Source organism: Pelophylax lessonae (genome assembly GCF_965119305.1).
Source record: "Pelophylax lessonae genome assembly, chromosome: 2".
Lineage (NCBI taxonomy): Eukaryota > Metazoa > Chordata > Amphibia > Anura > Ranidae > Pelophylax > Pelophylax lessonae.
The window spans coordinates 202,174,041-202,187,624 of record NC_138769.1 but is presented as its reverse complement, the minus strand read 5'-3'; the positions used below and the strand labels follow the sequence as shown (position 1 = coordinate 202,187,624).

Below are 13,584 nucleotides of genomic sequence, written 5' to 3'. Positions count from 1 at the left end.
GTAGTATGTTAAAATTATTTATTTAATACAAGACAAATATCTACTCACAGTTAGGCAGTAAAAGATTTGGTTCAGCAGACATCCAGGTCCGTGCGTTCCACGGCCCTCAAAAACCCTCTAGCGGAAGTGACGCAACTGGGTAGAGGATCCCGCTCTACGTACGTTTTGTTTGAACAACGTCTTCGGGAGCGGCTATACTTTTATATGCTAAAACCAGACACAGCCAGGCATCTAGGATTTACAGAATGAAGTCTGCAATGGCAACCTCTGTGCTTTTCTAATGACAGTTACTTTAATTGCAGTAGAGTATAATCCCGTGTTCTAAATTGCCATTGAGGACTGTGCTATGTAGCAGAGCTATAAATCACAGGACTTAATGGGCAGAAATACAAATCCTTTTTTATGGCTATGCAGTGTAGCAAGCAGAGTGTGTGTATGACAAGAGTAGCTGAATATATATTTGGAAGATCAAATTGTTACGTGTATGTTTACCTACTGCATACTTAGCTGTTTGGCTGGACTCCTGAAAATAGCGATGAGTTGTAACTTTTTCACATATACAACCCCTATTCCAAAAAAAGGTGGAATGCTGTGTAGAATGTACATAAAAACAGAATGCAGTGGTTTACACATCTCCTAAACCTATATTTACAATAGAATATAGAAAACACAACAAATGTATATACCACATACAAATATACAATTTTAAGAAACAATAAGGTAATTTCGAAATTGCAGCAACACATCTCAAAAATGTTGGGACAGAGAAACCAAAAGCTGGCAAAATAAGTGGTACTAACAAGGAAGAACTGGGAGAACATTTTTTTAACAAACTAGGTAAATTGGCAACAGATCAGTAACATGATTGGGTATAAAAAAAGTATCTTAGGCCTCTTTCACATGGGTGTTCCGCATTTGCGTATATCATCCCTTTTTTTTGCGGATGATATACGGACATAATGCATGTCGATGACCATCCGTTGACATCCGATTTGCGTCCTTTCAGCTCTGTTCCGTTTTTTGGAACGGAACAGAACCCTATTTTTTCTTCCGTTTAAAAAACGGAAAGGACGCAAAATCGGATGTCAGCGGTGTCATCCGCTGACATCCGCAATCGTATTGACATGCATTATGTCTGTATATCATCTGCAAACGGATAGGATAATATGCGGACATACGGACCGGATGACACAAATGTCATCCGTGTCCGTAAAAAAAAAAAAAAAACAAAGTGCCGGAGCGGATCGCAATACAGTCCGCTCCGTGTGAAAGAGGCCTTAGAGAGTTGATGTGTCTCAGAAGTAAAAATGGGCAAAGGTTTACCAATCTGTGAAAAACTGTCTAAAAATTGTTAAACAATTTCAGAATAATGTTCCTCAATGTAAAATTGCAAATACTTTAAATATATCATCATCTACCATAGATAATTGTATCAAAAGAATCTTGAGAAATCTCTGCACGCAAGGGACAAGGCTGAAATGCATATTGAAATCCCGTGATCTTTGGGCCTTCAGACCGCACTGCATTAAAAACAGGCATGATTCTTTGAATGGACATCACTGCATGGGCTCAGGAATTCCTTCGAAAATCACTGTCCTTGAACACAGTTCACTGTGCCATCCAAAAATGCAAGGTAAAGCTTTATCATGCAAAGAAGAAGCCATATCTGAACATGATCCAGAAACACTGCAATCTTCTCTGGGCCACAGCTCATTTAAAATGTTCTGTTGAAAAGTGTCAAATATGGATTTGTCTGACCACAGAACAGTTTTTCACTTTGCATTAGACCATTTTTAATGAGCTTTCGCCCAGGGAAGATGGTGGCGTTTTTGGTTTTTGTTCACATATGGCTTCTTTTCATGATAGAGCTTTACCTTGCATTTTTGGATTGGCACAGCGAACTGTGTTCACAGACAGTGATTTTTGAAAGTATTCCTTAGCCCATGCAATGTTGTCCATCATTGAATCATGCCTGTTTTAATGCAGTGTTGTCTGAGGGCCTGAATATCACGGATATCTGATATTGCATTTTGGCCTTGTCCCTTACGCACAGAGATTTCTCCAGATTCTCAAAATCTTTTGATGCCATTATTTACTGTAGATGATGATATATTTGTATTTATGTTGAGGAACATTATTTTGAAATAGTTCAACAATTTTTAGATGCAGCTTTTTACTGATTGGTGAACCTCTTCCCATCTTTGCCTCTGACACACTCTGGCTCTCTAAGATGCTGTTTTTATACCCAATAATGTTACTGATCTGTTGCCAATTAACCTAATTAGTTTCAAAATATTCTCCCAGCTCTTCCTTGTTAGTACCACTTACTTTGCCAGCCGCTTTGTTTCCCTGTCCCATTGTTTTTTGTCCCACATGTTTTTTGAGATGTGTTGCTGCCATCAATTTCAAAATTATCTAAGTTTTTCCTTAAAATGGTGCATTTTCATAGTTTAAACATTTGATATATTTTCTTTTTTTCTTTCATAAATAAAATAGGGGTTTATGAGATTTGGAAATCATTGCATTCTGTTTTTATGTAGATTTTACACAGCGTCCCAACTCTTTTGTGATTGGGGTTGTAAATCCAGTTAGGCAATAACCTGATATAGTTACTTACTATGTTGCACAGCATTGTGCTCATAAACCTTTCTGTACCTGAAACAATGTAAATGTATGCTTTTTCTTTTTATTTAAGAAACAAACACCCGATCAGATCCGTGATTTGACTCGTACATTACCACCGTTAAATAGCAACTTACTGGAATCTTTCTTGCCTGTTACTAGCAAAACTGTTCCACCAGGTCTTCTCAAAGTAAGACAAGCCAGTACTGAATCAAGTGCCAACTCATCAGCAGTGTCAAAGTCTGGTAAGCCGTGGGTTTAATCTTTAGTCTCAAGTAGCTTCCATTGCTCCTCTTCCAAAACTCTTTTGCTTGTTTAGTTTAAGTATAACATCTTAAATAATAAGTGACTGTCTTTTTAAATAAAAAAACAAACACAACTTGGAGAAGATTGGTTGTAGGTAATATTCCTACTTTTACTGTTGTTAATTAATTTTTTGATGTTTTTTTTTTTTTTCAACATTTTTAAAGACCTTAAAGCAGAACTCTAGTGTGTAGTAATATATATTTTTATCCTCGCCCCTCCCCACCCTCCACTGCTTATTACAATGGCAAGAGGAGTTAATAGCTGGTCAAACCTTTTTTGGCAGCAATTACTTCAAGCAAGTGCTTTCAGTAGCTCTGAATCAGACCTGAACAATGTTTAGGAGAAATTTTTGACAACTCCTCTTTATAAAAAATGCTTCAGCTCAGATATATTTGTGGGATGTCCCTCCACTCCACAGCATCTTTAAAGGGTTAAGGTCCGGGCTCTGTCCGGGCCACTCCAAAAGGCAAATTTTCTTTTTCCGAAGCCATTCTGTGTTGGGTTTACATAGATGCATAGTGTCATTGTCTTGCTGCATGAGCCAACTTCTATTAAGCTTCAGCTGGCGAACAGCCACCCTGACATTTTTTCTCTGGGAAATCAGTGGAAGTGCAGGTTTGGGTGGCACCTCCTCTCCACCACTGGAATGTGCGTCAATGTTCAGGGCCACTCATGCCTAGTTGCATGCCCACCCGCGTCTCAGTATGCAAGATGTCAGCGTCGGCGGATATGGTGTGGAGCCAGACTGGGAATTCAATTAGGGGCGATTTACATATATAGAGGAAGCTGTTTTTTTGTTTTTTTTTGCTTTGTGGTGTCCCTTGGAGCATGGAAGTGTATGCTGTGCATATATGTGTTAAAGGTAATTCATCTGTTGCTGCATTTTTCTATCTTTATTTAGATTTTTGGGGATATTTTGACTTGGAGGCTTTTGAAAAACCAGGCTAGATCATACAGTCATCATCTCTTGCAGTACGGTTCTATGGGTCGTGTGTTTGAAAGTTGCTTATCATTCAATCCACCTACTTTTGATCTATCTTGCCACCATACACATAGGTGTAATGTTCCATCTGGATTTTGCAGCTATGCACATATCATCTTATTTGTGTATTGGGTGTATTTACCGGCTGCCATTTATATTAGGCATCTGGGGCTTATATTTATTTTGTTTGCATTCCCTTATATGGTTGCACTTAGATGGCCTCCCTATTTGGATTCCTTGCTACCTACTCTGTTTTTTTCTTGACCCTGGGCCACAGCCTCTGGGGTATTGGAAAGTATATTCTGTTTACATGATGTGTACGTATTTGATTTGTGTATTAGAAATACAGTATTGAAATATGAAATATATATGTTTAGTGTACTAATATGTACTTTATGTATTCTCTAGCACCCTAAGGTCTCCTAAAGAAGTGATTTACTGCAAATCGCGTTGGGACCTTTTTTTATATCCCAGACGCAGAACCTTCATTTACTTGATCATTATACATTTACAACATTAATATGTGTGTGTATCTATATATATATATATATATATATATATATATATATATATATATATATATATGTATATGTGTGTGTGTATGTATGGATAGAGAGAGATAGATATACACAGTGTCTCAAAAAAGTGAGTACAACCCTCACATTTTTGTAAATATTTTATTATATCTTTTCATGTGACAACACTGAAGAAATTACACTTTGCTACAATGTCAAGTAGTGAGTGTACAGCTTGTATAACAGTGTAAATTTGCTGTCCCCTCAAAATAAGTCAACACAAAGCCATTAATGGCTAAACCACTGGCAACAAAAGTGAATACACCCCTAAGTGAAAATGTCCTAATTGGGCCCAATTAGCCATTTTCCCTCCCCGGTGTCATGTGACTCATTAGTGTTACAAGGTCTCAGGTGTGAATGGGGAGCAGGTGTGTTGAATTTAGTGTTATCGCTCTCACTCTCTCATACTGGTCACTGGAAGTTCAACATGGCACCTCATGGCAAAGAACTCCCTGAGGATCTAAAAAAAAGAATTGTTGGTCTACATAAAGATGGCCTAAGCTATAAGAAGATTGCCAAGACCCTGAAACTGAGCTGCAGCATGGTGGCCAAGACCATACATCGGTTTAACAGGACAGGTTTCACTCAGAACAGGCCTCGCTCAGCGTCATATCCAGAGGTTGTCTTTGGGAAATAGATGTATGAGTACTGCCAGCATTGCAACAGAGGTTGTCAGTCCTCAGACCATACGCCGCACACTGCATCAAATTGGTCTGCATGGCTGTCGTCCCAGAAGGAATCCTCTTTTAAAGATGATGCACAAAAAAACCTGCAATAAGTTTGCTGAAGACAACAGACTAAGGACATGATTACTGAAACCATGTCCTGTGGTCTGATGAGACCAAGATAAACTTATTTGGTTCAGGTGGTGTCAAGGGTATGTGGTGGCAACCAGGTAGGGAGTACAAAGACAATTGTGTCTTGCCTATAGTCAAGCATGGTGGTGGGAGTGTCATGGTCTGGGGCTGCATGTGTGCTGCAGGCACTGGGGAGCTACAGTTCTTTAAGGGAACCATGAGCGCCAACATGTACTGTGACATACTAAAGCAGAGCATGATCCCCCTCCCTTCAGAGACTGGGCCACAGGACAGTATTCCAACATGATAATGACCCCAAACACACCTCCAAGAAGACCACTGCCTTCCTAAAGACGCTGAGGGTTAAGGTGATGGACTAGCCAAGCATGTCTCTAGACCTAAACACTATTGATTATCTGTGGGACATTTTCAAATGGAAGGGGGAGGAGGTCAAGGTCCCTAACATCCACCAGCTCCGTGATGTCATCATGGAGGAGTGGAAGAGGACTCCAGTGGCAACCTGTGAAGCTCTGGTGAACTCCATGCCCAAGAGGGTTAAGGCAGTGCTGGAAAATAATGGTGGCCACACAAAATAACAACACTTTGGTTTAGTTGCCAGCAGTTTAGACATTGATGGCTGTGTGTTGAGTTATTTTGAGCGGACAGCAAATTTACAGTTTTACAAGCTGTACACTCACTACTTTACATTGTAGCAAAGTGTCATTTCTTCAGCGTTGTCGCATGAAAAGATATAATAAAATATTTACAAAAATGTGAGGGGTGTACTCACTTTTGTGAGATACTGTGTATGTGTGTGTAGATAGATAGATTAATATGACTTATAAATATTGGGTTCTGGCAGATGTGAAATGCATAGGATGAGATCAAAGCACTGTTTAGGGCAACAGTTGATATATATTTGATCAATAGCTTTTTTAAGATGATTTTGAAGTAGTGATTCTATTCCTGAGTGTGTAGTACCAAAAAAGTCCCATTCTTTCTTTTATTATGGTGCCTACATTATAATTGGGAATGTGGTACTTTACTTTAATTCCACTTTAATCATATTGTCGTTTTTTTTCTTTACTTTTTTGCAGAGGGAAAAAGTCAGAAGGACTTGGTAAAAGGTTTTTCTGCAGATGATTCTGATAATGTGAGCCAGCAAAGTTTTGGGGGTGCAGCCGATATATTGAACATGGTACGTAGGCTAAAAATAACTGCATTGGTTTTAAAGTTTGCAGTCAGGATAAAGATGAACTAAAGCACAATGATAAAAGACTGCGGTTCTTATGCTTATTAATCATTATGGTTAAACGGTAAACAGTGTAAGTATAGCTATTATTTTTATTATTATTATATCAACTGTCTATGTACAAGGGTGAATCAATAATTATCCGCACTTTTGCTATAATAATCTTAAGGTTAGCTGTACACATTTCTGCTTGCACATGTCGAGAGATGGTGCCTTTGTCGTCACTTTATGGAATCTTAGACCTCATTCACTCTTTTCTTTGCTGCTGGTGCATAGGCTACTCCACTCTGTTTGCACCAAAAAGAACAGCAAACTGTCCTCAGGTTGTTTTTTTTTTCTTTTTTTTTTTTTTTTGTTTTTTTTTGTGGTCTGAAGGTGTACCAGGAAGGTATAGGAACAGTGTTTTACCATGGCAAAGTGTATATGGATGGATTGAGAGGTTCAAAAACAGTCACAAGTGTTAGGCACGCAGAAGGAGTAGGATGCCCATACACAACCACTACTGATGACAACATTGAGCAAGTCTGTGCCATGATTCTGACAAACCGACGAGAGACTCTTAAAGAAGTGGCAAATTATAGGCAAATTATTCATGGTTCTGGATATATTCCTACAGGGTTTAATTTCATAAAGTCTGTGCTAGATGTGTCCCAAGACAACTCACGAAAAGCACAAGTGCAGTTGTCTGGCCATCTGTCAACGCTTACTGAACTCCTATGCTAAAGTTGTTTTTTTTTTAAATAGTCACTGGAGATGAAATGTGGATACATTACTTTGAACCAGAAAGCAAACGCCAGAGTATGAAATGGAAGCACGCATATTCATCAGTCAAGAAACAATTCAAAACCCAGCTCTGCGCAGGAAAAGTGAAGCTCACATGTTTTTGCAACTCACAAGGGCCAATTATTGGAACATTATTTGGAGAAGGGTTCAACAGTAAACCATGCATGTTGCAGTGAGATGCTGTGTGACAAGCTGAAGCATGCAATTTTGAACCAAAAACTAAGGCCTATTGTCAAATGTATTGGAGCATCCTGTATATGGCCCAGATTTGGCTCCCTCAGATTACAATCTGTTTGGTCCACTTAAAGATGTCTTAAGAGGTTATCGATTTGCCACAGATCAACATGTGCAAGATGACGTGCAAACATGGCTGAGAGACAAACCAAAAACATTTTTTTCTGAGCACGTTGAAAAGCAACTATAATGTAGCTGTACTGTTCTTCTAATAAATTCTAAAAATATAGTATAGAGAAATGGATAATTATTGACTCACCATCGTAGCTTGTGTAATTGACAGTGGTACATTACACATCTACTCTTGAAAGTAAGTAAATCGTTTTTTTTTTTGCAGTCGAATTCAGATTATTTTATATAGTGATTTTTTTTTTTTTGTTCCTTTTTTATTATAATTTTAGGATCTTTCTCATCTAAACCTTGACTCTTTTACATATTTGGGTGTTTATTTCCTTTATATATCACTGCATTTCTTTGTGAGTAGTATTTAATAGGTTTTGCAAAAAAAAAAGTAACTGAATAATATTATGTTGTATATGGAGCCACTAAATAAAGGGCATGTATTTTTTACTGATCCATTAAGGAATAGAAATATATCTTACTTTAATTTGAATTTGTAATAAGGGTCACATTTATAACATACTCTGATATTAGGATTGCCCAAGACCAAAAACTGCTAGGTCGCTTCTTGATATATATTGTATATTATTCAATCACATGTATATATTTGTCTCTTTGCAGTGCTTTATCAAACAGCATGGTAATGTATTATTTCATGTCTGTGTTTTAGACTCATGCCATAAGCACAACACCTGGTGGCAGTACTTTTTCTCCAGTTCAGAAAAGAAAGGTAGGTGACATTCTCCCAGATATATTATATGCCTTCAGGTTTTAAAAATAAAGATTTTAATAATAAGGGTGTCGACCATTTTGTGTTTAGCATTTGCTAAAGTTAAAGTAACAGTTGTGTTCCTCTCCTTTAGGAATCCCATTGAATCCTTCGCATCACTTGCAGATGCTGTTTATTTAACAAAAAAAAGAAAAGTTTTACATTTTAGGCTTATGTCTTTAAGCATTTACAACAAGAGAATGCTCATCACAACAAACAAAATGTGCAATCACAGAATTACAATAGAAATTCTTGCATTGCACTCTAGTTGATACAGTTCCTTGGCAACTGTAAGCATATATTATGGCAATGTTAAAAATGACTTGACTTCTTCAACTTCCCCAATTTTAGGATTGTTTTGTTTCACTCTTTGTATTTTTAAATGCTTTGTCAATTTTCTGGTTTTTTTTTTGTTTCTTTTTTACCTTTTCTTTGTCTCATTCTTTTCTTCTTTCTTCTTGTATGTTGCTTATTTTATTTCATCATGTTTTACTTTTTTCATTCTTTCTTCATTGTTTTGCTTCTCTGGTGGAGTAGAAGAACATTAAAAATGTGGAACTGAAAGTTGATGGTAAGGTCAAGACAAAGGAGAGTAGCAGATCTCTTTCATCGCTGCCTCTTCAGAACAAGTCAATCAGTTCCAACAGCAAGGAATCTGAAATTACTGGTGCAGAGGCACATACACACACTATGAAAAGGAGTATCCAAGATAAATTTCAAAAAGCCTCAGAAGCTGGCAAATCAAAGTATTTTGCCAGTAAAGAGCAATTCAGTTTTATGGAAAAAGATAGTACAGAGAAGGAAACTAGTGTAAGCCAATCTCAGACCCAAAGTAGAGCTAAGAAGCGAAAATCAAAGAATAGTATGGCAGATAGAACAAAGAGTAAGGCTGGTGCCACGTCATTTGTAAGTAGTGAATCAGATAACATAGCAAAATCCAAAAACAATAAGCATTATGATAAGACCCCCAGAATCATCCGTGTCCAAAGCCATGATGGTATTAGTGGACAGCAAATAGTCAGTGGTAGAAATGGGTACAAATGTGCTAGTAAAGCTGAAAACATGTCATCCTCTTCTTCCAGCTCAGACAATTTGACACATCAGACATTTAGAGAGGGTGTTTCTCTAATAAAGGATATTTCAAGCCAATTTAGTGAGAATGAAGCACAACTGAATGGTAAAATATCTAAGGGTGACAGAGTAGAGTGTTTTAAGAAAGACCAGCATAGTGGTAGTAGTACTGAGCATTCAAATGAACATGAAGTACCTACATATAATAGCAAGAAAAAAGAAGGTAAAATACTCATTGTTAAACAAAAAGAAAGTCTAGAAGATTCAGTCTTGCAAAGTAGCAAGATGGCAGAATCGAGCAAGAAGGAAGAAGATGGTGAAAATAAAGAAAGCGGTCTGACTGAAGATGATGTTGAGGAAGGGGAAGAGGAACAGGAAGATGGGGAAAAAGAAACAATGGACAAAGAGAAAAGAGAAGTAGAAGCCACAGATGAAGAAGAAGAAGAGGAAGAAGTAGAGGAGGAAGAAGATGAAAAAGCAGAAGTGGAAAAAAATGAAGACACAGAGGAGGGGGAAGAAGATAAAGAAGAAGAAGAAGAAGCAGAGGAGGGTGAAGATGCAGAAATGGAAAAGGAGGAAGAAAAAGAAGATGAAGCAGAAGAAGATGACGATGAGAAGGAGGAAGCAGAAGAAGGAGAAAATGAAGAGGAGGAAGAAGGAGAAAATGAGGAAGAGGAAGCGGAAGAAGGAGAAAATGAGGAGGAGGAAGTGGAAGAAGGAGAAAATGAGGAGGAGGAGGAGGAAGCGGAAAAAGGAGAAAATGAGGAGGAGGAAGCGGAAGAAGAGGAGGAGGAAGCAGAAGAAGATGGAGAAAATGAGGAGGAGGAGGAAACTGAAGAAGGAGAAAGTGAGGAGGAGGAGGAAACTGAAGAAGGAGAAAGTGAGGAGGAGGAAGAAGGAGAAAATGAGGAGGAGGAGGAAGAAGGAGAAAATGAGGAGGCGGAGGAAGAAGGAGAAAATGAGGAGGAGGAGGAAGAAGGAGAAAATGAGGAGGCGGAGGAAGAAGGAGAAAATGAGGAGGAGGAAGAAGGAGAAAATGAGGAAGAGGAAGAAGAGGAGGAGGAAGAAGGTGAAGAGGAGGAGGATGAGGAAGAGGAGGAGGAGGAAGAAGGTGATGAGGAAGAGGAGGAGGAAGAGGAAGAAGCAGGGGAAGATGAGGAGGAGCAGGGGGATGAAGAGGAAGAAGATGAGGAGGAGCAGGGGGATGAAGAGGAAGAAGATGAGGATGAAGAAGAAGATGAGGAGGAGAATGTAAAGAAAGACAAAGACAAAAAAACAGAAAAGGGAAAAAGGGAGATGGAAAAGGCGGCCAATGAGAAAAAGATTAAATCCAGTAAAAGTACAAAACAAACTGATAAGAAAAAAAAGAATGTTAAAAATTTTAAGAAACTTGAGCTTGAGGAATATGAATCTACAAAATCTGAAAAGACCGCAAAATTTAAGAATCTGGACCCCTCAACCCAGTTTTGGGACAATATTTTACCACAATATTTGACACTAAAATAATTTTGTCATTAGTTGTTTTAATATGTGGTGAGCTTCATTTTAAAGTGCTTAAAATTAGTAAATATCATAAACCTAGTGAATATAGTTGTATGATAAAATAGGCCTAGATTTGAAATCCTGTACATTGATTGTTAAAACAGTGTGAATAGCATTATTATATATTTATAATCTATATATGATTTTGGTATCTTAATAATATATAGTAATGTTAAAATACACAATTTTCTGGCATGTTTGTTTCAGACAGATACTGCTGGATTTATTCATTAGTATCTATTACTTTCTCAGCCAAGTACAAAAATCTACATGTTTGGGTTTTACAGCCCTATCCTCCTTTATCAAGGTTTTTCATTAGGGCCAACAAGTGATAGCACTCATACTATACTGTAACTAGAGAATGAAGTAGGGGGAAATGGCCTTTTTACCATAAAGCTAAACCTTGAATGCAATCTGTGGTGGAGGCCAGCCAGGAAACCCAAATGGAGATATTGGAGTGCTATTGACTCTAAGAAGCTGGAGGTTTAGGGCTCTTTTACACAGGCGGACTGTCCAGATCTGCTTGTCCGTTTTTTTTGGAAGATCTGAACGGTCCCCCCATACATCCTTATTGGGCATGGGATGTCAAGCGGAGACATGTCCGTTGACATCCGATCCGTCAAATCTGGACGGATGGAAACCCTATTTTCCATCCGTCCATCGGATCGGATGAGACGGTCCGTTCCCATCTGATTCCCCCATAGAGATGCATGGGGAACTGACAGCTGTGTCTCCGCACACAGCACGGAGAACAGCTGTCATCCTCCTGCCAGCGGGGAATCGGCGGATCGATCCCCCCGCTGAGATAAACGGAGTCCGTCCGATGGACGGACAGTGTGAAAGGGGCCTAACACTTTGCTGATATCTGCCCCCAAATTGACTTGGTTTAGATAGACAATCGACTCTGTGTGAAGTATATGACACATAGGGAAAAATTAGGGTAGGGGAATTTACTATACCTCAGGGCTAGAAGTCTGCTATAAACAAGTGTCTGGCAGGACAGTAGTACAGGAAGAGCACAAAAAACACCAGATGTAAGTAAATGCGACCTGTTTCTACCAATGTCCTTTTGTGGTACACATCTCTTATTTTTACTGCCAATCTTTCTGATTAAATATATATATTTTTTAATTTTTTTATCTGTTTTACTCCACCTCTTTAAGGCCTCATGCACAAAGCTCTAAAAAAGCGCTGCTTTTATTTTAAAGGCATTCAGCAGTTGTTTTTTTTTTTTTTCAATATGCCTTTAAAAGCGCCTCTATATCTGTTTATGTGCGTTTTTTAAGAGAAGCATATACAGGCAGAAAAAAAGCGCACCAAAGGTACATTCTGAGAGGAGCTTTTGAGCAAAAATCACACATAAATGCGTGCGTATGCACAGAAATATATTCCAATGCCAAGAAAAAATAATATTATGGCCAGAAGATTGCATTTATCCTCAAATGCCATACGTGCATAAACACGCATACATATTGTAGCAGAGTAATTCTTTCTGCCAAATTCAGGTAGAAGAAAATGCTGCTTATTTTCATAAGCCTATGTGTATGAGGCCTTAAACAGACCTATGTGTCAAAATATACATGCAATACAAGTTTTATGCTGTTGGGAAATATATTTCATTTAAAAAAAAAAAAAAAACAGTCTCTGAGCTCCTGCTTATGTGCAATGTGTCAAGGAGGAGTGCTGTTATCTTTGAGACATAGTAAATATCTGTAAGTATTTGCACATCACTGAAAGTGGAATTCAAGCTTACACTTAACTAGCCAGCAAGGTCCATAAAGACATGGATGAGCGAGTTTGGGTTGGAGGAGTTGACTGGTCTGCACAGAGTCCTGACCTAAACCCGATAGAACACCTTTGGGATGAATTGGAGCGCAAACTGCGAGCCAGGCCTTCTCTCCAACATTAGTGCCTGACCTCATAAATGCGCTTCTGGAAGAATGGTCAAAAATTCCCATAGACAAACTCCTAAACCTTTTGGATAGCCTTCCCAGAAGAATTGAAGCTGCAATAGCTGCAGAGGGTGGGCCAACTCGAAAATAAACCTACAGACTAAGACTGGGATGCTATTAAAGTTCATATGCCCATAAAGGCAGGCGTCGCAATACTTTTGACAATATAGTGTATTTGTTCCTCTTGTTTGTGCTGGAAGTGTGCTCTCAGCACAGAGAATAAGCTGTCTGTGTCCGCTCTTGGTCTCTAGTAACAATCAAAAACTTAAAGAACTGGCTCTCGATCACATGATCTCTGTGATAACATGTGATAGGCTATCACAGTGATCATTCATTCTGTAGCCTGTCCATGTATAGAGGAGAAACCGACTTCTTTAGTGAAGAGAAACCGATACAATGTAGCACTCTTATGTGGTATCGCCACAATTATCCGGAGTAGGTGTATTTATTTATTTTGCAGATATTTCTTTATTTCTGGTTTGGGGTCATGGTACTGGCATAACAATTTAAGGCTAAAATAAAAAAAAAAAATACTTTTTTTTTATTTATTTTTTTTACTGTTTTTGGCCAGTTTTTCTT

At 38.3% G+C, this 13,584-nt stretch overlaps 1 protein-coding gene across 1 annotated transcript in view; it reads left to right on the top strand.

Moving 5' to 3' along the window:
- RPGR (retinitis pigmentosa GTPase regulator) overlaps positions 1-11,017 on the top strand; it is a gene marked incomplete at its 3' end in the record, with an annotated part of 120,403 nt that extends 109,386 nt beyond the window's left edge. Inside the window, exons 11-14 of the mRNA XM_082245445.1 lie at positions 2,696-2,867; positions 6,380-6,480; positions 8,342-8,401; positions 8,978-11,017. Of these exons, the coding sequence (XP_082101571.1) occupies positions 2,696-2,867; positions 6,380-6,480; positions 8,342-8,401; positions 8,978-11,017 (2,373 nt within the window). The remainder of the gene's footprint in view (positions 1-2,695; positions 2,868-6,379; positions 6,481-8,341; positions 8,402-8,977) is intronic.
- Between the last annotated feature and the right edge of the window lie 2,567 nt (positions 11,018-13,584).